Source organism: Rhinolophus sinicus, chromosome 2 (assembly GCF_057876585.1).
Source record: "Rhinolophus sinicus isolate RSI-liver-muscle chromosome 2, RSI-T2T, whole genome shotgun sequence".
Classification (NCBI taxonomy): Eukaryota; Metazoa; Chordata; class Mammalia; order Chiroptera; family Rhinolophidae; genus Rhinolophus; species Rhinolophus sinicus.
Window position 1 is genome coordinate 2,164,316 of NC_142502.1, and position 26,817 is coordinate 2,191,132.

The 26,817-nt window shown below is 46.8% G+C and overlaps 1 protein-coding gene and 1 long non-coding RNA gene across 5 annotated transcripts in view; one reads left to right on the top strand and one right to left on the bottom strand.

Annotated features, from left to right (window-relative positions):
- The window catches only part of RPS6KA2 (ribosomal protein S6 kinase A2), a 299,783-nt gene that overhangs the window by 55,245 nt on the left and 217,721 nt on the right, over positions 1–26,817 (top strand). The window contains exon 1 of one of the 4 annotated variants that reach the window (XM_074333814.2): positions 8,756–8,891. The exons of the other annotated variants lie outside the window; for them this stretch is intronic. Within the exon in view, the coding sequence (XP_074189915.2) occupies positions 8,844–8,891 (48 nt within the window). The 5' untranslated portion in view covers positions 8,756–8,843. Of the gene's footprint in view, positions 1–8,755; positions 8,892–26,817 lie in introns of those variants that run through there. 4 annotated transcript variants of the gene reach the window in all.
- Positions 6,631–16,038, bottom strand: LOC141571740 (uncharacterized). The gene is made up of 3 exons (XR_012496831.2): positions 15,917–16,038; positions 10,273–10,380; positions 6,631–6,769 (listed from the first exon to the last, which is right to left on the bottom strand). It is a non-coding gene; the product is annotated as an uncharacterized LOC141571740 (long non-coding RNA).

Consider the following 26,817-nt stretch of genomic DNA (forward strand, 5'->3'; position numbering starts at 1 on the left):
CCGTTTCGTTTTCAAAGGATGGGGCACTTCAGCTCAAGGCCTGGAGGACAGGACCCGCCCCACATGGGCTGCACCCCTGCCCCACACCCACACCCCCGGGGGTGTTTCTGCATCCCTTCTCCCCACTCTCACTCCCTTTTTGCCCCATGGTGAGCCCCTGCCTTAGAGTCCATCGTACCTACTCTTGTAAGACGGGAAAAACGAGCTCCATGTTGTCAGCCCCACGATTTTTGGGTCCGTCCCAGCTCAGTCTGGCAGCTGACCATGCACTGTGGACGCTCCTGGGAGTGTCCACTCCCTTCAGGCCATGGAGGCAGTGCTGTCCTCCTCATGGCTCTTCCTCGTGAGTCTCCTCCTTTGGGTCTTTATCCCCTGCCTGTCACTTAAATGTCCTTAAACGGCAAACACTGTCAGTGGCTTCCTGGCTCACATGTGCCCGGTGGTCCTGTCCCCCGCCCCCCGTGGCAGTGGGGTCACGGCCCCTGAGTAGTGGCCCTAGTGGGAGTGTAACGCTGGGCGTGGTTAGGAGAAGCTGCACTACGGCCCGGGGCTCGCACAGTGCACGCAGGCTCACTCCTTTACCACTCAGGACTCTCTGGATGCTTTCCATCATTTCTAGCTAAACAGTAGAATTCTAAAAGAAATGGCTTTGCAGTCATTCAGGAAAAGCCTATGACTGAGCGGTATGGCTCCGTATTTGATGGTGGACATGTAGGCAAAACCGGATCATGCGGTCATGAATTTGAAAAAAGATCTTTAAAGGACTGCTCCGTGGTTCCGTTTTTCTCGAGGTGCAAGGACACTCATAGCTCTTGTTTTGCTGTTAATTGTTTATGGTGGTGTCAGGATGGGACACTTGGAATTTGATTTATAATGACCAGACCAATGAAGGAAGTCATTCGCTCGTCCGTACAGTGCCTTCTAATTTATAAAATGCTTTTCTCGTAAAGCCCTTTTATGTGCAGTGAGGACACTGGACAAAGCACTCTTTCTTACCACTTTATTTCCAGAGTGGTCTCTCAATGCAATCAAGGGTATCTTTCCTTTTTCCTGTTTTTTTATTTTCCTTTAATTTATTTAACGAACCCTTACATATACTTATGTCCCAGGCACTATTCCAGCACCTTACGAATGTTATCTCAGGTAACACTCATAACCAAAACCACTGTTACTACCCCCATTTTATAGATGAGAACACTGAGACAATTAGCGCTCAAGGCCACACAGCCAAGGGCTGGCTCTGGGGTTTGAACATGAGCCACCTGGCTCTAGAGTCTTAGCAAAACTCGGGTGCTATGATGTGGACATCTGCCAAAATCAAAGATAAATTTCTCCTGTAATTTCTTTTGTGAAGTAAAAACAGTTCTACAGTCTCGTCACAGAACCTCTTGATGGGTCAAAAAAAATTTTTAATGTCTCTTACACTTACTTTTTTCTTTGGAGTTTCATTGACCTTTTAAATTTTCTTTTTCCTTTTTTTTAACCTTTTTATATTAGTTTCAGGTGTACAAAACAACATACTAATTAGACATTTACACCCCTCACAAAGTGATAACACCCCAGTCTACTACCCCTCTGACACCGTACATAGCTGTTACAGTACCATTGACTATGTTCCCTGTGCTGTACTTTACACCCTGGGAATATGTATTTTTTAAAATTATAGTTGACATTCAATATTATTTCATATTAGTTTTAGGTGTACAGGGTAGTGATTAGGCGTTTACATGTTTTATGCATTGATCCCCCTGACACCTCTAGTGCCCATCTGGCACCCTACGTAGTTTTTATAACATTATTGACTATATTCCCCATACTGTATTTCACATCCCCTTGACTACCAATTTGTACTTTCTAATCCCTTCACCTTTCTCATTCCCCAACTCCCTTCCCATCAGTTTGTTCTCTGTATCTATGTTTGTTTCTGTTTTGTTTGTTTGCTTATTTTGTTCTTTAGATTTCACATACAAGGTCTGGCAATTAAGTTTGAGAACTTGTTGCAACCTTTTTTGATATCAGAGGGATTATTCATTATGAATTTGTACCAACTGGAAAAACAGTTAACCAACTTGGCTATTTGGAAGTGCTGAAAAGGCTGCGTGAAAAAGTTAGACGACCTGAACTTTTCACCAACGATTCATGGCTCTTGCATCACGACAATGCACCAGCTCACATGGCGCTGTCTGTGAGGGAGTTTTTAGCCAATAAACAAATAACTGTATTGGAACACCCTCCCTACTCACCTGATCTGGCCCCCAATGACTTCTTTCTTTATCCGAAGATAAAGGAAATATTGAAAGGCAGACATTTTGATGACTTTCAGGACATCAAGGGTAATATGACGACAGCTCTGATGGCCATTCCGGAAAAAGAGTTCCAGAATTGCTTTGAAAGGTGCACTAGGTACCGGTGTCAGTGCATAGCTTACCAAGGGGAGTACTTCAAAGGTGACCATAGTGATATTCAGCAATGAGGTAGGTAGAACTTTTTCTAGGATGAGTTTGCAAACTTAATTGTCAGGCCTCATATAATAAGTGAGATCATATGGTATTTGACTTTCTTTGTCTGACTTATTTCACTCAGCATAATATCCTCTAGGTCCATCTATGTTGTTGCAAATGGTAAGGTTTCCTTCTTTTTTATGGCCAAGTAATAGTCCATTGTATAAATGTACCACTTCTTTATCCAGTCATCTATTAATGGGCACTTAGGTTGCTTCCATATCTTGACTATTGTAAGTAATACTGCAATGAACATAGGGGTGCATCTATCTTTTCTAATTAGTGTTTTAGATAGATACCCAGGAGTGGAATTGCTGGGTCATAAGGTTGTTCTGTTTTTAGTTTTTTGAGGACTCTCCGTACTGTTTTCCATAGTGGCTGCACCAATCTGCAATCCCACCAACAGTGCACGAGTGTTCCCTTTTTTCCACATCCTCACTAGCACTTGTTTGTTGATTTGTTGATGATGGCCATTCCAATAGGAGTGAAATGATATCTCATTGTGGTTTTAATTTGCATTTCCCTGATGATTAGTGACACTGAGCATCTTTTCATGTGTCTATTGGCCATCTGTATGTCCTCTTTGGAGAAATGTCTATTCAGGTCCTCTGCCCATTTTTTAAGTTGTTTGATTTGTTTTTTTGTGTGTTTTTTGGTGTTGAGTTGTATGAATTTTTTGTTTGTTTGTTTATATAAATTTGGATATTAGCCCCTTATCAGATGTATCATTGGCAGCCTCTCCCATTCAGTAGAGTGTCTTTTCATACGCTTACTTTTTTTTCATGTTAAGCAAATGACATCTAATAGGGTTCGGCTGAGCTTGGAAACCAGAGACTGCAAGGTACCAAATCAGGCTCCGCCCACAGCCCGGCAATTGCTCCTGGGGCTTCTGAGTTAGTGGGTCCCAAGTGTTTTTTCAAAATGAAACTCCTTGTTTAAAATAATAGTAATAAAAATGAATAACAATGAATCACAGACCCCACGTCATAGCATTTGTATTCCTGTTATCCATGCATTGGGAAAGCCTCACCAGTCCTTCAATTCTACATGCAATTAAATGGTATTCATCATGATAGTTTCCATGTTTGTAAGTAGTATCACGTGTACTTGGGAGTGACCTGTGTCCCCAGGTGTTCACCAGCAGCTTACAGTGGCCTCTGTGTCCTACATGGAAAACTTGGGGGTCATGATTGCTCCATTGTCTTATTTGCCCTGGAAGTCGTGGGGGTGGGTGGGATGGCAACGGGCTGCTTTTACTCTGTGGATCATTGATGTACCTGCCAACAAGAAGCTGACTGGACTTCCACTAGAGGCTGAGTTTCCCAGTGACTGGAATCGAGGGAGTACCTGATACCAGATACTCCACACACATACTTGGTATGTGATACTTGAGTGGTTAGAGACCAGCTCTACCCCTGCAGGGGGGGCAGCTTCCCTAATGATGCTTCATTAAAAAATGTCTTTACACATGCCATGTGCCAGCACCTGGAGAGGTCTGGGGGGGAGTTTAGGATATGTCCTGTTTCCTTTCCCCCCAACATGTACACACACATAAATAAGCACACGTGCATGTAGGCAGACACACATATACATAAGCGTGCACACACACACACACACACACACACACACACACCTATCACCTCTAAAGGTGCTAAGGGATTCAGTCAACATGGTGACGTGATGAGCACAATGACTGTGACACGTCTGGGGGTGCAGTGGTGGGATGGGGGACAGAGGAGAGACTGAGGAAGGAAGTGTAGGAGACATAGCCCTATTGCCACCCTGCTGTGTGGCCTCTTTGGGCTTCAGTTTCCTTTCTGTGAAGCCAGGCGATCCATCTGTAATGTTTTAGCCACGTGTCTTAGGCCTATGGCAAAGACTACATTGTTTTGTGGTGACCAATAAGCACCAAATGCCAGGGTCTTACCACAAGAGGCACACAAGGTTGCCAAGCCTAGGGGCTGTCCTTGGCAGCTCGGTCCAGCAGGCTCAGATCTGCAGGAGTCTTCCATCTGGCAACCCCACTATTCCAGGTTCTCTGTTCCAGTCACGAGGGCTGGGTGGGGGTGATTATCTCTTGCCCTCTTAACATCACTTCCATTCCCGTTCCCAGCTGTGAGGACTCAGCCATGCGGTCCCAACCTAACCGCACTCATCCTGCCTACTGTCCCTGGGGCCGGGGAAGAGAAAAGACATGATGAATACCTAGTGTTGTCTTGGACACTGCCGCTCTAGGGTGGCCTGTCTGATTCTATGGGACGGGCCAAGGAAACAGAATCGTAGGTTTTGCAGAGGAAGACACGTACTGAAGCTTCAGGGTTGACATGATGGTGGTCTAATGTAAACATGAAAGGAATATTTTTTGTTGTGGTGGCAGTTGTATATTTCTTGGGTTTAATTGTGTGAGCATTTTGGTTCTGTTACTGGAGGATGGACGCCCCAAGGGACGGCAGCAGCAGTCCCTTCAAAGCAGCGGCCAGTAAACAGTGATAGCTGTTTTTCAAAATAATTTGAAGATGAGTAAGCCAAGATTGTTAGGACAATCTCTCATGCACAAGATAAAAGGCAATTTCATGCCATAGTCACCATGGTAACATTCAGTTCACATACTACATATACCTACAATTAAGTCCCATTAAAAATGAAAGGTTTCTATTGCAAAGCAACTAGATCTAACATGACTGCCATTCAGCCAGAGACCAAAGACCCGCATCTATTTTGCTAATGCATTTTCAAAAGGACCAAGCTCTAGATAATTACCTTTTAATTCTTATGGAAATTTGCATTGAATTGCAGTTGGGATATTGTTATAAAAAACCCACTAACTTTAGGTCAGGCTTGTTCAGACCGTCTGCCCCTCCATCTCTCTTCTGGTCCTCGGGCATACCGCCACCAGACAGGGAAGAAGAATTGTCAGTAAGTGTTGCCTTGTAGCTGCCAAACCGTTTGTTGCCCTGTGCTCTTCCCAGGATTTCACAAGGGAGTGCTTCAGCAAACTGAGGCCCGATGGAATCATATCGGTCCCTCCCCTTCAATGGATTCCTTGGAGATGTGCGTGTGTGAAGGCAAAGTACAAGCTGGAGCACAATGGGAACTTTCGGAAAGACAGCCCGCAGGCTACTAACACACAGATCCTGAGATTAACAGTCTTTTACCTCTTTAGGAGTTTACCAATAAAAACTATGCGTTGGCCCAGTCGGAGTCAGTCCTTGAGGCTGGAGTCCCTTGGCCCTGCTAGCACTCTGATCTTGGCTACTGTCTTTTCTTAGCCCTGCACCACCCTTCTCCCTCCCCACAACCCTGGTCATGAGGGACAAGTAAACAGGTTGTTTAAAGTGATTTGGGCAAAATGTATAGTGTAGGAAAGATGACAGTTTTTTGGTTGAACCTTTTTCAAGTTTTGTGTGGCTTTTGTTGATCTAACCTAGAGAGTTTCCTGGGAAAAACAGACCAGGCTCATACTTCCTCCTTGTCTACAGACAGACTGAGTGAGGGAGTCTCCACTGAGCAATCGTCTATCTGGTCGACCTCACGGTCAACAAAGAGCTCTGTGAGCTTCTCTTGGGTGTGGTTGAGGTGTTTAGCTCTGGGGATTTCTTCTTTATGTGGTAGATCAGATAGATATACCCTTAGAAGTAGATGTTTAAACTTTGTCTTAAGAAGCCTTTCTTTTTTTCCGCATACAAAATAATCCAAGGAAGTGATGGTGCCCCAAATAAGCCCACTCTCTTTTGTCTTATAGCCACTTGCCGGTGGCACTGCTGTTGGCTAAGCTGGGAATACTTTTCATGTGAGAGAAGCACCGTTTCTAAGGGGTTCAATACGTTACAGACTGATAGTGGCAAAAACCTTTCCATTTGTATCCTCGTGTGTGTGAAGTATAATACCAGAGTCTCAACACTGCCCCCCAGCAGAAAGTCAGTAAGAAATTCTTTTAAGTCTCAATTCAGCCTGGTACTATATTCTTTGGCTAAAGCAAAGAACTAATAATAACATAATTAAAACAAGGACTAATAATAAAGTAATTAAACAAAGTATTCATGGAAGACCACAAGAACCCAGGTTTTAAGGAAAGTATTTCATACTGTCCTCCTTAAGCACTCAGAAATGTGGTGGCGTGGGGTTTGAAGAGAAGCTATCGCTCTGTAATATCCTCCACGCTTCTGCGTGGTGCCCACAAGAGGGCAGGAGTGGGCTGCGCCATGCTTGTAGTGCGAGCGCGTCTTCTGTTCGTGGTGAAGGGTGTTCCCAAGAAAGACTGCTTGTTTCTGTGAAAGAAAGCACATACGGTAGAGTTTAAGATCTAGGACCTTGGAAATGGGTGAGATGTGCATTCATTTTAGGGAAAAGGTATAGACCTGGAATTGTTTTTAAGCTTCTGCTGATTTGACAAAGGGAGAACTCAAGACTCAATGGGCAGGGACTGCCTAGACCCACACAGAATAATGGGTAAGAAATTTGGTGAGAAGAGGAAGAACGCCAGTTTCTCTTTATTTCCCTGTTACTATTCTGTGCCAGCTATCAGTAGCAAAAAGTAATTGAGAGATTTTTACAAACAGAGGCATTTTGCTCTATTGCCATAACATGGCCTGAGCAGAGCATATGCTTTATTCTCCAAGTGACAGCTCCCGAGGACGATCAGCCTGCTTAGATATCCTAATGGCCGATGGCTCCAGAACGGAAAAGATGCATGTATAATGGTAGACATATGGTACACGTTTTTAAAAATCCTGTATAGTAGGTTCCTAATAATTTTTCTAATGGAACGTATGATTAATGAGAATTGTATCTTAGAATGCCCCTCAAAGGGCTGAACTAATTACTCTTCCATTCTCTCCTGTGTTGTTTGTATGAGATATGTGCGCATGTGTATGTATATACACACTTACACACGAAAACACATTCACACGGATAGATGCACGATAATCAATGTCCTATTTGAGAAAAAGAGCACACAGTGCATCTGCTCCAGGAGCAATGGGGTGAATGAAAGCCTGGTTAGAACAAATTTCCTGGAATAGTGGCCACTTAAGAAAGGACAATTGTACTTCGACTGTTTTCATTTGGCTGGAAAAGACATATTCTTCAGCATTTTAGAGTAAGGAAGAGACCACAGGGCCATACCTCTCACTTGCCCAGCCGTAAATCAGGGCAATTTCTGTCCATTTCTGTCTTGAATTTCCTCTTTGCCTTTGAGTCCTTTTTTTAAGCCCTATATTTTTATTCCAGTTTAATTCTACACCCATGTCCTTCACCATGACTTCTGTTATCTGTTGTCTAAAAACTAATTACTAGTTGGTCATTTTGTCATAGTGCATCTTTCCAACTTCAGAGGAGAAGCCTATTTATATACTAACAAGAGGCTTAAAAAATAAAAATCAGAAAGGACACTTGGCCAGCATCACAGCTCTGCCTCTAACCTATTGCTCGCTGTTCCGAGGTTGCGTTCACACTAAACCTTGCACACCTCTGTCTGGACCAAGGCCAGGCATGAGGCAAGGGACAGCCATAAAGGGCTGGCTGTTGTGGAGGAAATGTGAGAACCCAGTTTTCCCGAGGAAGGCAAAGCAGATTTTTCTATTACCCAGACAGGACATACTACAAGTGAGCCCGTGGTAGCTGCAGAGAGAAACTGTGTGTACATGTGTGTGCACAGGTGTGTGTGTGTGTGTGTGTGCATGTGTGCGTGTCAGCATGGTGAGGTATTACTCAAAGAACTGATACGATGGATAATGAATGCAATCCTTGCAAAATCAATGTGTGTTAGTTGACCCAGCATCACCTAAAAAATAAGCCACCACCTTTATTATCTCCCTCCTTTTAGTTGAAAGGACTGAAATTATGACTAATTATTAAAAAGAAGACTGGGAGTTGCCTTTTCACGCTCTGGCAGGTGGCAGGTGCCCTGTGGGGAGGGGTCTTGTGGCCTGCCCCTCTCAGGGTCTCTGACAGTTTTGAACCTTTGACTGTTTGGCAGAGGTGGGGTTAGATAAAGTGTGTGCTTATCTTTATCAGAGCCGAGCACGCTACTTTGCCCTCAGATCAGAAGGGGACAGCCGGAGACTGCACCTCTCCCACGGCCCCCTTTCCCTCTGGTGAGTCCCAGGCGGGGTTTTGTCTGCAGCCTGGCGTCTCACAGCCGGACTGGGGTGTGGAAGGAGGGAGAGCCTGAGGACTCCTTTGATTGCAAATCTGTTGCTGCTGGGAGGAGGGCGGGGCGGGCGGATGTGCAGGGAGACGCTGCCTGGTGACGAGCAGCAGCGGCCGTGGGCGGTGATAACTGAAGAGGCGCGGGATGGCTCCAAGGCTGTGGACCTGGCCCCTGGGCGCCACGGCTGCGGGATGACCAGGCAGCCGCACAGGAAGCTGCAGGACCTGTTCCTCAGGAAGGTAGGGGGGGCTGCGCTCCGGGACTGGGGCTCTGGGCAAGTTTCAACGATTTGTGTTTTTTGCTGGGAAATTACTAATGTGATAGATTTGGGCCAGTAAAGGGCAAGTTCAAAAGCTGTTTTCGGAGGCCGAGTGAAAGTCTGTGTGTCATCAAACGGGAAAGTGTCAGATCACAGAAATAGGCAAAGGGCAGGTGACAACTCTGGTGAACGCTGTCCCTCAGAAGCACGTCTTGGTTTTGAGGGTCCTTTGCAGCACAAATGAGTTCAGTGTTATGGGTCTCACGAGTATTTTCACGATCAAGGAGAGTGAGGATACTGTCATTTTCCTGCAATATTAGAAGCTAAGGGGGAAAATGTGACAAAGTTCGTGTTTGTTAAAACTATTACTAAAAGGTAATATTTTAGGTAAGAAGAATCGGATTTAAATTTTCTTTTTGCTTTTTAAAAAACTTTTTAAATTGTAACATGCGCAACCTGAAAGTCACCATCTTAACCACCTCAGGCTCACAGCTCAGTCACACTGCTCTGCCATCGTCCCCTCCGTCATCGCCAGAGCTCTTCACCCCCAAACTGAGACTCGGTCCCCATGAAGCGCTAACTCCCCCTCCCCCAGCCCCCAGACTTCTCCCATTTTTAAATTAAATAACTCGTATGTGCATCAGGTTACAGTCCAACAGGTCACGAGAACAGCTCCTACAATGCCTGCTGGATTCGTTAGAGGAATTACTCGGCACTGTGTCACCATAACTCTGTAAAAAGGAGAGTGTGAGACACAGGGATGTGAAAATCACGGCCACACACGCGAGCACGGGCTTTGTGAGTCTCACCACTGTTTTGAGGCACATCTGTGGCTGTCCAGCTATGCGCATACAGCCGTATAAGCCGGGCAGGAGATACCTTGACCCTGCTTTACTCACTGTCTCTAAGCGCGTATGTGCAGACTTGGGCTTAATCAGTAGTTTTGTATTTGTACATCTCTATGCGTGAACATATAATTTTAAGGTAAACTTACATTTCACTTTAAAATCACTCCTAGAATAATTTTTTAAATGCTTTTATAAGGTGAATGAAAAGGGTTTTCTCATACTTTGGGGGTAAAGCAAGCAAGGTCATGTATACAGGTTGGAGGCACAGTCCAGTGGAAGTGGCACCCCGAGTTCCAGCCCGCCCCCCAGTGTCCCTAGTCCTAGCCCACTGTGACCCACAGCCATCCCTCAGGGGGCCGTGGGCTCTGAAGACATGAACACCACACCCCTGGGGGCATTTCCTTCCTGATACTGTTCTCATTCCCAAAGACTTCAGTAAGTTAACTAACATTCACTATGAGATTTACCAGAAGTAAGTACGTATGTTGAGGTAAAGGAAATAAGGTAGCCTACGGTTCAGCTCCCCGAGGAGGTCCGAGGCACAGCAGGCTTCCTGAGGTGGGCGGTGGGCTTCATTCTGAGACGGCTGGCTTCCCAAGGACAGGACACCGGCCGTGAAAGCTAAAACAGACAAGCCAAAAAACAAAAACCTAACCAACCCAACAAAAAATAAAAGCCGGCTCTCCAGGGCACTTTCTGTCCCTTGAGCCCAGAGACAAGTGTCTCCCGCAGGTCATTCAAACCAGGGCACCCGGAAAAGGCAGGCCCCCATAATAGCCTCTGTAAAGTACAGTGTGTTTCTGAGTCATGTCTTTTGTGATGCCCTGAATTGTAGGCGGAGGGGGTGAGATCAAATATAATACAAAGCAGGAGAAAGCATTTCTATGAGAAGTCCACCCTATGGGGTCCACGTCAACAGCTCCCTGAAAATCTGACTTCATCCAGGGACATTGCAGCCATCTGGAAACACGAGTGGGAGCCACACCTCAGACGATCCCCCGACATGTTGGCGAGTGGGGGGACCCACGCATTTTGTTAGAATGTGGTGGTCTTGAGTTTGGATTCTTTGATAAGTGCAGATCTTCTATGTTGCAGGTTACAGGAGGGGCTCATAAAATTTGGGAACTGGAAGCAGTCTTAGAAATCACATAGCCCATCCACTTCATTTTATAGACAAGGAGACCGAGGGTCCCAGAAGTTGAAATGCCTTGTCCAAGACCATTTAGTGAGTGAGTGGCAGAGCGGGGGGCCAGACCCTTGGCTGTGGACACCCACTCAGAGCGCCTCCCTTCACATGATGGTCAAGAAGGGCAGTGGGAGGGTTCAGTATAATGGCCCGAGAATCAGAGCGTCGGGAAAGTGAGCCTCCCCACCTGTGTTAAGCAGGTTGTTATTTTCTGCATCTGATACTTTGACATCTGGGGAATACTGGCCCTGGAGACTGTCCCTCCCCGGCTTAGCTGATTTCTAAGACAGTAAACAACTCGCCCAGGAGTGTACGTTTCAACCAAGCCAGAGCCCACCTCCTCTAGGAACTCACACTGGGGGCCACATCCTCCTGCCCTAATCACCCCAGAGCCAGGACCAGACAACTAGGGACAGCCATGGGCCCCAGAGGCTGCTGGAATCTGCAGATTAGCCAGTCCCAAGCCTGCCTCCCCGAGCTCGCCTGCTCCTTCCGTGGGAACTGCAGGAAAGGCTCTCGCCCACATTTCCCCACTCTCCCTGCCTCCTGACTGACCCCAGGGCTCTCGGTGTGGCATAGCCCCTCCCCTTAGGAACTGTGAGTAGCAAGCTGTCTTCTAAGCGGCAGTTGTCTTCTGATCTATTGGCCTGGACGTACCTGAATAATAATAAAATCTGTGTTTTAAAACACTGTCAGTTCTTTTCAGAACACTCAACCTATATGTCGTAGGAGATGAGAAGATAGGTAAGACCAAGTACCTGCATGTGAGAAACCACTCCAGGAGATAAGATGGACACTCGAGGGGGTGGCATGAAATGTAGGCACCAATACGGGAGTGACCCTGTGCCCTGCCGAGCGTGTGCGGTGGGGGCACCCTGGGTGGGTCACAGCGGGTGAGGGGCAGCCGGAGAGAATGATCCAGCACCAGCACAAGCAAAGGCGATTTCCAGAACGTTGGTTCCTCGTCATTGTTGGGCTGGATGGGCCGTTTCTGATACTGGTCTGTCTCTAAGGGGCCCCTCCTGGTGAACTCTTGATGGCCCGCGGGCAAGTCCATATATTTTCCCAGTTTCATAGATGTTTGAGACTGTTTAACCACATTGCATGTAATAATAATAATAATAAAAATAACAGCTTAATTAAGTACATCTCATGAACACAATCTAAGTAGGTAACAGCAGGATGTGTTTCTAGTGAGGCGTAATCTCTCAGAGTGACAACAGTTAAATGTCCCCTGGGGACGCATTTCTAACCCGCGGTGTGATTTATTATTTACTTATCCGAGTTGACACATTGTTGTTTTTAGAATGTGGTGAATATTAGAAAGATAGCTGTAGAAGAGCGTGGAACAAGGCCGACACCAATTGGTGATTTTCATAGATATATAGGACCTTTTGTGTTTAATATAGGACAAGAAAAACTCTGACAGCATTATACACAGTTGTTTTGTAATATAAAGTGTAAGCAACAATTTAGTTGGGTTAGATAATAAAATCTAGGTCAAGTAGGTTTTGACTTGCCTGGAATGAGGGAGGAGAAATATAATTATATTGCTTTAGAAACAAAAAATTGAGATATATTTCTATCACTTTTAAGAGACATTTAAAGCACAAATTGGATAGGAATTTTAAAAAGCAGTTTATTTTTGAATGCTAATAAGGACAGCTAACTCAAAACATTTACTATTTGAATTGTTAAAAAGTGGCTGCAGGGTTGTAATGGCCTATCTCACAGAGAAGGAGACAGTCTACAAACTAGTTCAATAAACGTTTGTCGATTTAGTCATTCTCTCTTCCCACTTCGTCAAGGAAAGATTCTCTTTCAAGCAAATCTGTAGCAGTGAAGCTTTAGTGAAATTGTGACGAGTAGGTGAAAATGTAGCAGCTGGAATCTTACAGAAGAAGTTCAGGTAATTCTTAGAATGCGGTGGATTGACGTGTTTCTGTGGCTCCAATAGTTTCAGGTCACTCTTGTGGCTCTTAAAACCTCTTCTTCTCAGCTCGGTGGAGTCTGATACTGGTTCATTCATCTGCTACAGTAAAAGATTTTCCTGGAGACACATGGGGGCAGGGCATGGGACTAGGGATGCTGCTTTTACAAACCAGAGTGGACAGAAACATGGATCCACTTTCAGTCACAAAGGGTGGTGAACATCAAGATGATATCAAGATGCACCCCCAGTTAGTATCCAGCTTGCTCACGTTGAAAAACGCAACAGAGATTTTAAGAGATTTCATTGGCTCTTTGCAGAGATGACTTTTCTGAAGTTATGACTAAAGTTTAATTTGCAAGAGGTTAATTTTGAAATGGACAATTAAAGTCAGGTGAGTACTGCTGTCTAACCAGAGATGGCCTCTCTTTGTTCTAACTAAGGACGTTGGTGCACCCATTCCACAGTATTTCTTTATGGAGCAGTTGAGTTTTGCAAGCTGGGTACTAGGGGTGCACCCCTGAACGGGTCGGTGGGCCTCCCCCCAGCAGCCCCTCTGTCCTGGGCAAAGGATGTGTCCTTGATCCTTAAACAACCAGGTTTGAACTACGTGCTTCACTTATACGCTGATTGATTTTCAATAAATACAGCCCACCCTTCCTATCTGCGGGTCTCACATTGGGGGAGTCAACCAGCCAGCTGCAGGCTGAGTAAGTATTTTCCCTTTCCCAGCAGCGGATTCCCAACCGTGATGGGAACTGTTTTCAGTGTGCAGTTGGTTGATCTGTGGGTGGAAACCTACCATGCGAAGGGCCCATGTAAAGTCAAAAGTTGTTCACGGATTTTCAACACCATGGGGTGGGTGCCCCACCTCGTTGTTCAAGGGTCAATGGCACTCACACAGAAATAGGGTAACGGCAGACGGGAGGGGTGGCAGTTAATGCCATGGCATCTTGCTTCTGCCTTCTGCAGAATTGAGCCCACAGAACAGTGACCCAGGCCATGCGTCAGAGCCAGGGTGGGACCCGTCAGCTGCCCAGGGCATCATGAGGCTCATGTGGGGTCAGGGCCTGGCCGCGGTCACCACTGGCTGAACGTCCCCCCAGGGTGTGCACCCATGTGGGCCAGATTTCACCAAGAAGTAAAGCCTCGTCACCTCAGAACTGCGGGGAATGGGTGGGGACTAATCCCAGCAGGCAGGGGACACAGTGGGACGGCTCTGACCTGCGTCACCCTCCCAGGGAGGTGACCGGCCCTGTGGCCACAGTCCTTCCATCTGCACAATAGAGGGTTTGAGTGAGTGACCCCAAGACAGGGAATTGTCCTCCTCTGTGACCGCCTTAGCCCTCATTGTGGCTCTGTCATCCCGGACTTAGTTTGAATACTTAAGACTCATCGATATTCTTAGCTGATATCTCTTTTTTTTAATTTACTTTTTAAGTTTATTGGGGTGACAATTGTTAGTAAAATTACATAGATTTCAGGTGTACAATTCTGTATTACATCATCTATAAATCCCATTGTGTGTTCACCACCCAGAGTCTGTTCTCCTTCCATCACCATATATTTAGCTGATATCTTTTGAAGTAGCTGCCTCCCTACCATTTTACAATCTAATGCATAACCTAAGATTTCTCTCTCTCTCTTTTAAGATTTCTCTTCCACTTAATTCTAAGTTGTCTCTGTAAACTTAAGTGTGTGCCCTGGTCCTCCGATCTGAAGCTGAGGTTTGCAAAGCATCGGTCTGTGCTCTAGTGCTCTTTCCAACAGCCGTGCGTCTCAGAGCCCATCTCCTCTCCCTGAAGTTACCCCGAGGCCTCCCGTGCTGCCCAGGGAGCTGGGCTGTCGCTGTGTGGAAGGTCACAGGTCATGAGCAACTGAATACTTAGAAACAAAGTCTCTATTTAAAATAATGAACATTGACTTTACCTAGTTTCTAATCAGTGCCCATGAGCCATTGACAGAGCCTTTACAGCAAGATTTGTGAACATTCCAGCTCCCGGGTACAGATTAAATACCCTGTCAGCGGGACTGGCAGGCAGAGAAGAATCGCGACCTCCACACATCCTGCCTGGTCCTGGCCCTCTGCTCGGTGGGGTCTCTTTCTCATGGGGAGACAGGCTTCTGCCTTTTGGCATGTTTTTTTTTTTTTTTTTTTTCGCTCCATAGGGCTTGACTGAATAGTTATGAGAACATTCTGGGTATTGTATAGATTTCCAGGGGTCTGTGTGTCTGTTGGCTTTGCAAAAAAATCCCCCAATTGACTGAGTGTTGGAATCCACTAGTGATACAAAGTCCAATCCAACTGGTTTGAGTAAACAATAATTTATGGGGCTCACGGACTGAAAAGTCAGGAACCCCACCATTCAAAGCTCAGAGATGCTTGGCTCCTCCTGTGTAGGATCCTTTCCAGGCTGCACATGGGATCCCGGCATTTCCAGAAAGACTCAGGTCACCACAGCATGCAGTCTAGCAGGGGGGAGGGTCCCTGTGCCCACACCCCAGCCTCATCTGCTATCTGTCTGTCACCAACTGGCGATTCTCCCTGCAGACAGGCCCTCAGGCAGACAGGTGTCCTTATAAGAAGAGATTAGGACACAGACACACACAGAGGGACAACCATGTGATGACCCAGAGAAAAGATGGCCATCTTCATGCCGAGGACAGAGGCCTCAGGAGAGACCAGCCGTGCCGGCCGCCGCTCGCCACTCCATCCCCCAGAACTGTGAGGAATACATGTGTGCAGTATGTGTCGGGCAGCCCGGCCAACTCTGCCCTGAGGGCACCGAGGACACGGCAGAGCAGCCGTGTTCCCTGTGCTGGGGGTGCTGTGCCCGGGAGCTTTGGGGAGGGGCCTCAGTCCTGCAGGCCGCCTCCCCTGTCTCCAGCTGGAGCCACAGCAGGGCAGAGTCCCGTCACCCACTGAATCTGGGTGACCACTCGCGCTTGCTCCCGTCAGTGGGGACAGAGCAAGGCTGACAGGACACACAAGATAAACAAAGCGCTGGGCCCCATCCCACACTCTCCCCAGGTGTTCTCACCTCACAGTTGTTCTGTGCCTCTCCTTAAGGGGACACAGCCATGTCCAAGCCGGTGGGAGGACGCCGCTGTCCGCCATCCTGTGGGCCCTGTGTTCATCCTGGTGTGTCCTCCCTGCCCTCTGGTCCTGTTGCTTCAGTGTCCACAGAGTGCAGGACACGGCGCTGTTCTTTACCGAGCTTGTTGCCATAGAGGCTGTGTTTGCAGAGGAGACAAATGCCCCCGGGATCCTAATGACACCAGGGGTGGCCTCCTGGCTCCGCGCCTGCCCCAGACCACGGGAATGTGCTGGCAGCAGTTGCCAAGCTTCCGTGTGTTCACGCTGGTGGCCACCATGGCCCACAAGTGACCACAGGGTGGCGGCCAGGGAGCACCTGTGCTCGGAGCCCTTTGCTTCCCCGGTGGAGGGCGAGGGACGGCTGATGGCCCCGGGGAGTCACCATATCTGCAGGATGCATGCCCTCAGGACCGTTTGAAAAGGAAGATGCAGGTTGGTGGAAGGCATGTCAGGAGTGCAAGGAGGGCCCCGTGTCCGGCTCCTAAGCCTTTGCTCCTGAGTGTGGTAATAGGGCGCCGCCCGCAGAAACTTGGTGCTCAGGGGACACTCGGGGGACCCACAGAGACACGTAGACTTGCAGCTGCGAAATGTCAGGGTCCCAGCGCTGACCTCGCTGGTTCATGGGAGACAGTGTCAGAAGCTGCTATGACAAAGAAACTATTCAAAGCTGTAACGTGTCTCCATCTCCCGTTTCCTCATTTCTGCTGGGAAAGGGCCGGGCCGACCGCTGACTGGGAGGGCTAATCGGGAGGGAGCCTGGGACCTGCCTGATGGAGGCCTGGTTTGTAATTTGGGTGATACAGGGAAGGAGGAGGTGAACCCCCTTGCAGCAACCGTCAGCCAGGTGAATACCGATGTAGAATCCGCATTCAGGTCCTGACTGCCAGGGGTTCGGCCCCGTGGGGTGCAGGGAGCGCTAATGACTCTGTAGTGTAAGCAGCATGGTTGTCATAGCAACTAAGGGCACAGCCTCCGCTGATGTTCACACATGTGTAGCGTTGCACATCTGCCCACCTGCTGTTCACGTAAGGGGTGGGACACAGCTGAGCCGTGGATTTGGAAGTTGTGTGGGTCCTACTCGTTTTTCAGTCGGTCGGGCTGTGTGCTTCTCCCAGGTGGTGTCCTGCAACAAGTCCTTCCTGCCTGTGGGCTGCTGGGGGCCATGGGCGGTGCCAGGAGGGCCCTCACCTGCCACCTGGGCCCGTGAGCCCGAGACCCTGCTAAAGCAGCTTTCACGGGCTGCGCCCCACGTGTGCTGGTTCAGTCCTCCCCATGGAGCTCACCCTGAGGTTCCCCTTGTGACTCCTGTCCTGGGGTGACAGCTGCACCCAGTGCAGGAGTCTCATGCTGGCAGGTTGGGGTCACTTGGACAGCCCCAGTTCCAGAGCTTAAGTGCATCACTGTGGAAATATGCAGAGGAAAAGCATGGGAAGGAAATGCCAGATTGGGTGCAGTGGACACGGGTGTGTCTTGCCCTGTTTTTTTGTGATCAGAATAGTCTTTGGGGAAATATATTAGCTTTTTCTATACCAGGTCTTTAGCCCTGTGATAAACGTCTCGGGAGGAATTCTGGCTCCCTGCTGGGTGGATGGTCATGGTCGTGACCCCAGTGCCCGTGGGGAGCCATTCCTGCTTCTTTCTGGGGACTTTCCCGTTGTGCTGGGCCTGTGCGTGTGCCTGCCCCTCAGCGTTGGTGCAAGGAACCCCACCCTTATCCTCTCATCCCTGGGGCCTGTGCCAGTAAGATAATGCCAAACCCTTACCCACGTGGAACCTTCATTTGACTAAACAATTCATCAACATAATTAATAAAAAAGATATGGTGTGGGACAGTGATGTGTGCAGTGGAGAACAATAAAGCACAGAGAAGAATGGAGCGCTGGGAAGGGTGCTGGTGGGGTGAGTGAAGCAAGGGGTGGTACGTGGCACAAGGTGAGCCTGCAAGCCCCTTTGCACCCAGCGCTCGGGCACCAGGACGGACGCTCCCACCTTGTGTAGGCCGGCCCCGTGCTGGCACACATAGGGTGTGTGAGCAGTTGATGAGTCATGAGCTGGTTACTAGTGACATGGGCCTCCTAATTATTCTAATTCCATTAGGTGGTGTGCTAATCAGGGGCCAAGTTATCCACTCAAGTTCCAGCTTACTTTTATTTTTGTGCTTTCCCTTTTCCAGTTGGGAGGAAGTTAAATTTAGGGAAGCACAAAGGATGATTTGACCTTCAACATCCGACGCTGCCACACAGCCCGCTAGTAGGCACCAGAACTGCGTTAGTACATGCGCATCTGATGGTGCTCGAATCACGCGGAAGCCCCTTTGAGAAGCTTCCCAATCCCTCCCCACCACCCCTCCTGCACCAAAGGCAGCCACCAGCTTGTACTTGGTGTGTAGCCCTTTGTACGTGCGCCTTTCCGTTGTATAGCATATGGATAAGAATATATGTATAAATGGTACGTGGCGTTCTGGGCGTTTTCAAAGTTGCATCAGTGGAATTGCAGTGTGTTACATTTCTGCAACCTGCCTTTTCCTTCCGCGTGTTACTGATTTTCCTGGTCTCACCCTCCTGATGGGCATCTCATTGTCTCCAAATCTGGGGTGTTAGATGTCCCTGTAGCTGGGTCCTTTCTCGCAATTGTATGCACAGAAGTGGATTGCATCAAAAAGTGCGCACGTTTTCAATCTTATTAGGTACTGCCCGTTCCTCTCTGTGCAGCTTTCTGCCGAGTGGGAGAACTTCTGATGTTTTCAGACCTTTTACCCAGATTGCCAACCTGATCCATGAAGTATTTTAATTTGTGTTTCTACGTTACGGGGCACGTGGGGCATTTATTGAAATATTTTCTTGGCCATTTTGGTTTCCTTGTTTGTGAAATGTCTGTTCATATCCATCATTTATTTTTCAGTTAGGTTACCTGTCCTCTCCTTAATGATTGCTGATGTGCCTTGTAAATTCTGGACGTTAATCCCTGGCCACAAATGCTGCAAATATCTCCAAGTGGTTTGTGGTCTGTGCCTTTCTCTGTGTGGGGTCTTTAGTAGTTAAGAAAGTTTCAAATTTCTCAAACCAATCGGTACTCTAGTTAATTTTTGGGGGTTGTTGTTTAAGAAGTTCTTCCTACCTAAAAACATAAAGACTATCTCTTTTTTCTTCTAGTACTAAATTAGTGTCCTAAATTCAATTTTATGTATGGTGGTATAGGAATCTATTTTTATTTTTCCCATAGAAAGACAATTATTCTTTATGGATCAGTGAATAGCCCATCTTTGAATAATGTCTCTCTACTTCTTTGGATGACTACATATAACATATATTTTATGTAATATTTTATATAATTTTAATATAATATTTTATATAATACTATATTATATGCCAAAAAAATGTATACAAGTGGTCACTTTGGTCAACGTTGCTCAAGCAGTCATTTGCCATCATCAGAAGTGTCTGGACGCTGATGGTAACCACTCTGAGCACCTCTTGTAATTGCAGACGTCAAACATGACTTGTATTCATCTTTTGTCATTGGTATATATTGAGTATTACAATTTTAATCATTTTTTTCCTTTCTTAAAATGTGTATATATATATATTTTTGGCCCCCTCTGTATATATTTTTTTGCTGCTTTTAAACGTACACGTTAGGCGCTACGAGTCCCTTGGGCACCAGTAAAGTAAACATTATTAGGATGACAGTGACCTTGGCCTGGGCGCCAGGACGTCAGTGCTGGGCTCACGTCCCTTTATACCTTAGGGTGCCGCGGGAGGGAGGGCGGCCCACACCCAACTACTGTGTTCAGCTCACGCCCTGCACTACGTAAGGACTGGAAACAACCAGGAGTGTGTTCGTGTTCGTAGAAGAGGCTTTCGGGACACCCTTCCCCCATCTGCCGGCATGCAAGGGCCCTGGCTCTGGATCTTGGCCCTGGTCGGTGTTCTATAAATATTTAGTGAGTAAATTATCTTAAAGCATGCCCTGTAGCAAACAGTGAAGGAGCTGGTGTCCTTAACCTGAGGGGACGGACATAGTACAAATAGGGTAGGTTTTCAAATGCTTAGCCTTTTCGTGGAGAGGGGCTCTAGAGACCAGGGGACCGGTGGGTGGGAGCTGTGAGGAGGCAGGTCTGGTTCACACCAGCTCTTCTCAAACCAGAACCTGCCAAGGATGAACGGCTGCCCAGGTAGAGATGTGTGCCCTGTCTCTAGGGGTCTCCCGTGTGGCTGCACTGGCCAGAGACAGGGTTGTGTGGACGTGTGCTTGTTCTCCACGACTGTGGGGTCCCGTAACCTGAAGCTCCCGATTTGGTGACAAGCCCTTTTTCTGTCCTTCATGGAATTTACAGTGGCGTCTTGTACTGTCTCAGGCACCTGACTCAAGCACAGGTGAAACCTTTGCAAATGAAACTGATGGGCTCGCAGTCTGGTCTAAGCTTCCTCGATAGAAAGCCGAAGTGTTTTCACAAACATTGAGGATTATGCTTTTGACCTGACAGTTGTGTTCAAGGAATTCATTTGGGAACCTTATACTTAGTGGGCTTCTTGGAGTTCACATTGCTAAGTTTATCTGCTTAAAGTTTTCATGCATTATAGCTTTAAGTGACTCGCACATTTAGAACTATTTAAATATGGAAACAGCACCATGGAAAATATCAAGGAAAATAGGAAATGTAAAATTGTTGAAGACACAAGTTTAGACAAGTTAAATCTGAATGACTCACTGCAGACGTTAAGATTGTCAGGAGTTTTATAAATATCTGCTAACTCTTGTAAATTTTGTTTCTGATGTTAGGGTATTTTTCTCTCTCTCTCATTTTTGTCTCTCAGTTTAAAAATAACTCTTGGTTTTTCCTACCATCTCCATTGAGCGATATTGCTGGCACTTGTATGAGACTGTGCACATTTCCAAACCCGCCGCGTATGTGTTTCCACAAACACTCGTCCTGCAAACATACAGGTGGGTGTGTCTCGGCTCTAACTGTGCACCTGCTGTGTGAGATTCGGGGATATCTCATGAGAACCATTGGCAGGAAAGGCATGAATAACATCTAACACCTTTGCATAGTTTCTTGGTGGCGGGTCCCTTTGCTGGGACATTTCTCAATCGGGACTTTTCTTTTGCAACTCCATGGATTAGTCACATTCTCTTTCATTGGTAAAATGGGACTAATTCTGGTAACTCCTTCTAGGGCTGTAGGGACGATGGAATTAGCCTAGCCTGAGGACAATTAAATCTGCCAAGATGGGAGGCAGGGCCAGACTCCGAGGCACCAGGACAGAGTGTTAGCTTCTGTGGCCCTGGCTGGTCTCTCACCAGACCGTGGCCTTCAGGGGACTCCTCTGTGTCCAAGCTCTGCCTTAGTCTCTGCTCTGCTCTGGAACGGCCTTGGCGGCCGGCCCGCCCCTCTTCCCTGCACCTGTCCCTCCTGGTTTCCACCCACTGTTCCCTTTGGCCTTCCAGCAGTAAGTGAGAATTTGCAAGATATGTGCCTGGGAATTGACCTAGGGAATTTGCTGGAAGGGTTTCTAAAATGTTGGGGACTTCCTTCCCAAACAGTGGCTTCTGGGATTGTTAAGTTATAACTTCCCTTTCTGTCGTTTTATTTATGATAGTAATAAACTGGAAACAACCTAAATGTACATTAATACAGGATTTGAATGTTACACAATCCAATAGATATTCAAATGTTAATTGGTAAGAAAAATATCCACATGTATGAAATGCAAAAGGCAGGCTATGAGACAGTCATATGGCAAAAAGTGTAATTTAATTAAAAGTCAGTAAGTGTGTAGACGTATAAATTCTAGAAGGACGTGAAAGGCAATGTCAAAGTGACTGAGTGATGCTGTGACAGGTTATTATTTTCTTTTACTTGGTAAACTTTTCCATTTCTTTTGCAATAAGAAGTAGTGTTTCTTTTAATCTTCAGAAAAAATAGGTTTATTTTCCTTTATGAATAAATTAGCAATACACAGGCAATGTGTTTTCAGAATTTTTCTGGGCGGTGAGAATGGGGATAGTGGCTGCTGGTCCTGGTGGCCTCTTGTGTCCTCTGACGGCCGTGCGCCTCCTGCCCGAGATTTTCCAAAAGTAGAGGCACACCTTGTTACCGCCAGGTGAAATCAGCCGATATCTGAGCTCTTGCTGTGTCTGGCCACGTTGGGGCTCAAAGGGCCTGGGAAGGGCTGGCCTCGGCTAGCTGATCGAGCTAGGGCCGTAGGCTCAAAACTCTTTGAGACAGATCAGAAAGGGGTAAGTGCGGTGCTGACGAGAGGAGACAGGTGTATCGTGGAAAGATCAGGAAGGAAACATTACTTCTAGTAGCGGAGTGAGGAGAAGGTGAGAAGAGCAAGAAGTTTCCAGGAAGAAGGTGGTATTTGGACAACGCAATAAAAGATGGGTGTATCAGTTATTTGTTGCTGTGCAAAGAATCTTAGTGGCTTAAATTAACACATATTTATTATTTTGTGGTTCCTGGGTCCCGGGAATCTGGGTCCTAAGCTTCAGGGCACCTCACGGGCTGCAGTCTGGGTGTTGGTGAGGGATGGTTCCACCTGAGGCTCAGCTGGGAAGGACCCACTTCCAACCTCGCTTGCTTGAGGGAGGATTCAGGTCCCCGGCCCGGGGCTACTGGCCTGCGAGCCTCCATTCCTTGACATGTGAGAATCTCCAACTCAGCAGCTTGCTCTGCCACAGCAGGCAGGCAACAAAAGCACTCCATTGCTGGCAAGGCAGAAGTTACAATCTCCTGCACCCTAATGGCAACCAGCAGGGACCTTCTAGTCCACACTTTAAGGGGAGGGGTGGCACGAGGGGCTGCATACTGGGTGATGTGTTCAGTGGGGTTCACGAGAGAAGGCTGCCTGCCACGTGATGCAGTTTTTTTGGGGTGGGTACCCAGGATAGCTTGAGCAAAAGCAAGGGGCAGTGAGTAAAACAGTGACCTTAATTTTAGAAACGTGACCCTCCTCATAGTCCTTTCAAAGGAAGCACAGCCCTTTGCAGCACTTTGCTTTTCCTCCCTCAGAAGGGAATGGCAAGTTTTCTCTGTTTTTTGGTCCAGTTTTTCAGATGTCAAGGTCATTACATGAAGGGAGGAAGAGTGACTAAGTGCAGAGCTTCGGGACAACATGTAGAGTCAGAGAGTCACCGCTTCTCCTGCCTGAAGCGGCCCTGGACAGCGCCCCCTTCCCCAGGCACAGCACTGGTTGAGCCATAACTGTCAGTGGACCCTCCACACCAGCGTCAGGCCAGGGGCCCACACCGAGGGGCCATCCTAGTGTGCGGGCGCTCCCCACGTCTTTTTTTGTCTCTGTAGCTTTAAATGCGTAAATGGTAGTTTCCTACTGTGAGAAAGCTCATTCTGTGTTTAACTTCCCAATTCGTAAAGAGGAAGTTTAGAATTCTCTTTCATACCTCTAGAGTGTGCAGCTTCTCTCTAATTTACAGATTTTTTTCCTGTCTGCATGGTTCTGACTATATATCAGGTGAGTAAGGTCTGAGTCATTTCACAAGGTGTCTGGACATACACACCTAGTAATCGCAGGGAGATAAGGCTTTTTGGAGTGAAAAGCAAACTGGGTACATTAATATAAGACCCAATATTTTATGTTATGTCATGTCATGTCATGTCATGTTATGTCATATTATATTATATATGACCAGGTCTTATATTATAGTAAAATAAGACCTGGTCTTATATTAATTTTTGCTACAAAAGACATGTTAGAGCTGATGGTCCGGCTAGGTCTTATTTTCAGGGAAACACAGTAGCAGTTTTACACCAGGCTGCCACTGGAGTGAAGGGTCGTGGCTTAGCATGATTTATTAGGGAATGAGACGTTGACAGCTTTGCAGATCTCTTTGTTTCTAAATAATCTTACAAGTGCAGTCCCTCTCTTTGTTGATTAAGCACAGAATTATCACTGTTCTGCAACGGGCAAGAAATGACCTGAAAAATTTGTGTCTTAGGATTTCAGATAAATTCCAAATCTAGAACCTTCCTCACAATAGGAGACAAAGGGATGTCAGATCTTTATGTCTGTCTATCCTTTCACCTGTTATAAAAGTGTAGGTCTATGAACAGAGGCCTTCCTGTCTCCAAGGCATCTCCCCCCTCCTGTCTTCCCTCCCTTCCGTCAGTCATGGTCTGGTCCTACAGATCTTTAGGGGTTTTCCAATTTTGTCAAATCTGCCAGGAGATGTCTGTCATTTCCTCTTGCCGTTATAACTGTCAGCTAGGCGGTGGTTCATGAACTTTATAACTGGAAGAGAAAGGCTTTTCCAACTCCCTCTAAAATCCCCGTCATCAATTAGCCACCCGCCCCCTCTTTGCTTCCGAATCCGTTCCCTAATCTCTGATACCCCACAGAGGTTGTTGCAGGGATTGGGGGCGGGGCGGCGCTGAACCTGGGTGAGAAACTAGACTACTGTCTTGGTAGGATAAACTGCAGATGGCATTTTAGAGTTTTTAGAGTTTTGCAGATTTGTGAGTGGATTTCTATGTGGCCAGGAAAAGCGTTAGAGTGGTCTTGACCTTCCCCACTATGTGCAGCTGGATATTTCGTACCTCTTTTGAGTTTGAATAAATTATACTGGAGAAATGAAAGGAACTGGAAGAAAAGGACAGGAAAAACATTACAGAATCCAGTCAGTGGAGTCCATTAAAATGGCAAATGGCAAAGGTGGCAGAAATAAAATTGCAGTTTGGGAATCACAGGAGAAAAGCATTCAGGCGACACAGAATTTTACAACGTGCTCTTCTCACATGGAATGATTGCAAGTGACGAGAAAAATCAGCCAAGATCACTGCTTTGAAGTAACGTCTAAGAAAGAACAGAATGGGATGAATTCGCGGATGGAATATGTTTTGAGACAAATGACTTCAGCTCCATCTTGTAAGATGTGAAGCGCCATGAGCCACAAGAGTTTTCTGACGGTAAAACAGAGCTATCACCCAGGTCGATGTAATTTCCTAATTATTTGCATATGTTCAGTCTTATTTCAGTGACACACAACTGAAAAATTGTTTGCTCTGCATTTCTTGATGGGTCTGGCTGTTTTAGGGAGTTTTACGATGAACTTTATCATTTGGGCACCTACATAACATTTTTAACAAAACAATCAGTACGTTATTCAGTTGGATTCCAGTTGTACCTGTAAGTCATACACCATACAGCCTCTTTCTTACTAAGGTTTCTAGAGAGTTCTGTTGTAGTTTGTCCTTAAATGTGTAGTCTATCACGAGAGGGTTTTATCAGCTCTGTTACCTGTAGACATTCAGCTTTCCTCCCATTTTTGGTGTTATTATTTTGCTCTGTAAATCATTGCCATAAACATATTTCCTCATGTGTCTGGCATGTGCCTGAAGTGGAATGGCTGGGAAGAAAGCGTGATCATTTCCATTTGCTGGTGCTGCTGAATGGTTCACCCATGTGGCTAAGCAACGTAACCTCATGATTCTTTTAGGTGTGGTGGGACTTTAATGTGAGGTCATTTTACCATGAAGCATGACTCAGAAATTGGATCTAAAGTAGCACACGGACATAGGTGCAGAGCTGTACAGTCTGCAAACTGAGACGCTTTCTGCATGAATAGTGTTTTACTATGGCAGTAACAAGGGGACACAAACTTTCCAAATCTAGGATGTTTTATCATTCTGTGTATGAAGGCGGTCCTCAGAAAGGGGGGGTAGTTTAATATTTCACGAGAGAGGTTTAGAAGATGTTTTACAGGCCCCTAAAGGAGAAACTGCTTTAAAAATAAAACAAGGCTTTGCTGAGCACTGGCTCTGCGTCAGGTGTGTCAGGCGTGGGACACGCACCGTGTCGCTGGGAACGTAAACCTGCCATCGTTACACTAGCCATGCTGTCAGGCCCCACGTCCCTGTGTTTCAATTCATTAGGCTTCTTCATGCTCTTAATAAATAGTGGCTGACTGTTGTAACTGGCGAATACTGTGTTTCCCCGAAAATAAGACCGGATCTTATATTAAGGTTTGCTCCAAAAGACGCATTAGGGCTTCTGTTCAGGGGATGTCATCCTGAAAAATTGTGCTAGGGCTTATTTTCTGGTTAGGTCTTATTTTCGGGGAAACACGGTAAAAGAATTGATTGCTAGAACCTACTAATTACTTTGCAACTGTCAGTCGCCGCTCATGAGCAGCGTGATGCCAGCCTCCTGAAGTGGAAGATGCGGACACACTTGCTGAGAACTTAGATTTGTTTCCCGGAGTCTGAATGTGGACGGGAGAAGGCGCTGGTGTTCCACCTGGGAGGTGGCGCAGGAGAAAAGCTCGTGCCTGTGGCCACCTCAGTATAAACAATCCCACTAAAGGGTGTATGTGAAAACCTTAGACCTCACTGAAGAGAGAGCGCCAGGTGGCAGAAGTTGGGTCCGTTAAAGGGCGCTACGGATGGGCAGCCGGAAGCCCAGCTCACACCTGCCATCTGTCAGCTCATGTGGGGCGCTGGGCTCCTCCTTGCTGGTCAGCGGCCATCCTGAACGGTCATCTCCTTATCAAGGCCCTCCAACTTCTGAGCAGATGGACTCATCTCCTACTGTTTGAGGAAAGCAAAGGATCCATTAGATTACTGCAACTTCCTGTCTCCCCCTTCCCGACACATCTGCCCGACCCTCCTTCTCTGATCCCCATGGCCCAGGGATGACAGGCCCTCATCCCACTGGAGGTCAACACTCCCTAATGCAGCAACCGGTCCCACCCCCACAGTGTCCTTTGAGATCTTATTTTGTTCATTTTACTTTCTCTCTTATGTCACCAGGTTTCTCTCTCTTTCTCATATCCTTTCTCACAAAGAAACTCAGAAACTTTCCTTTGTTCACAATTCCCCTTGGC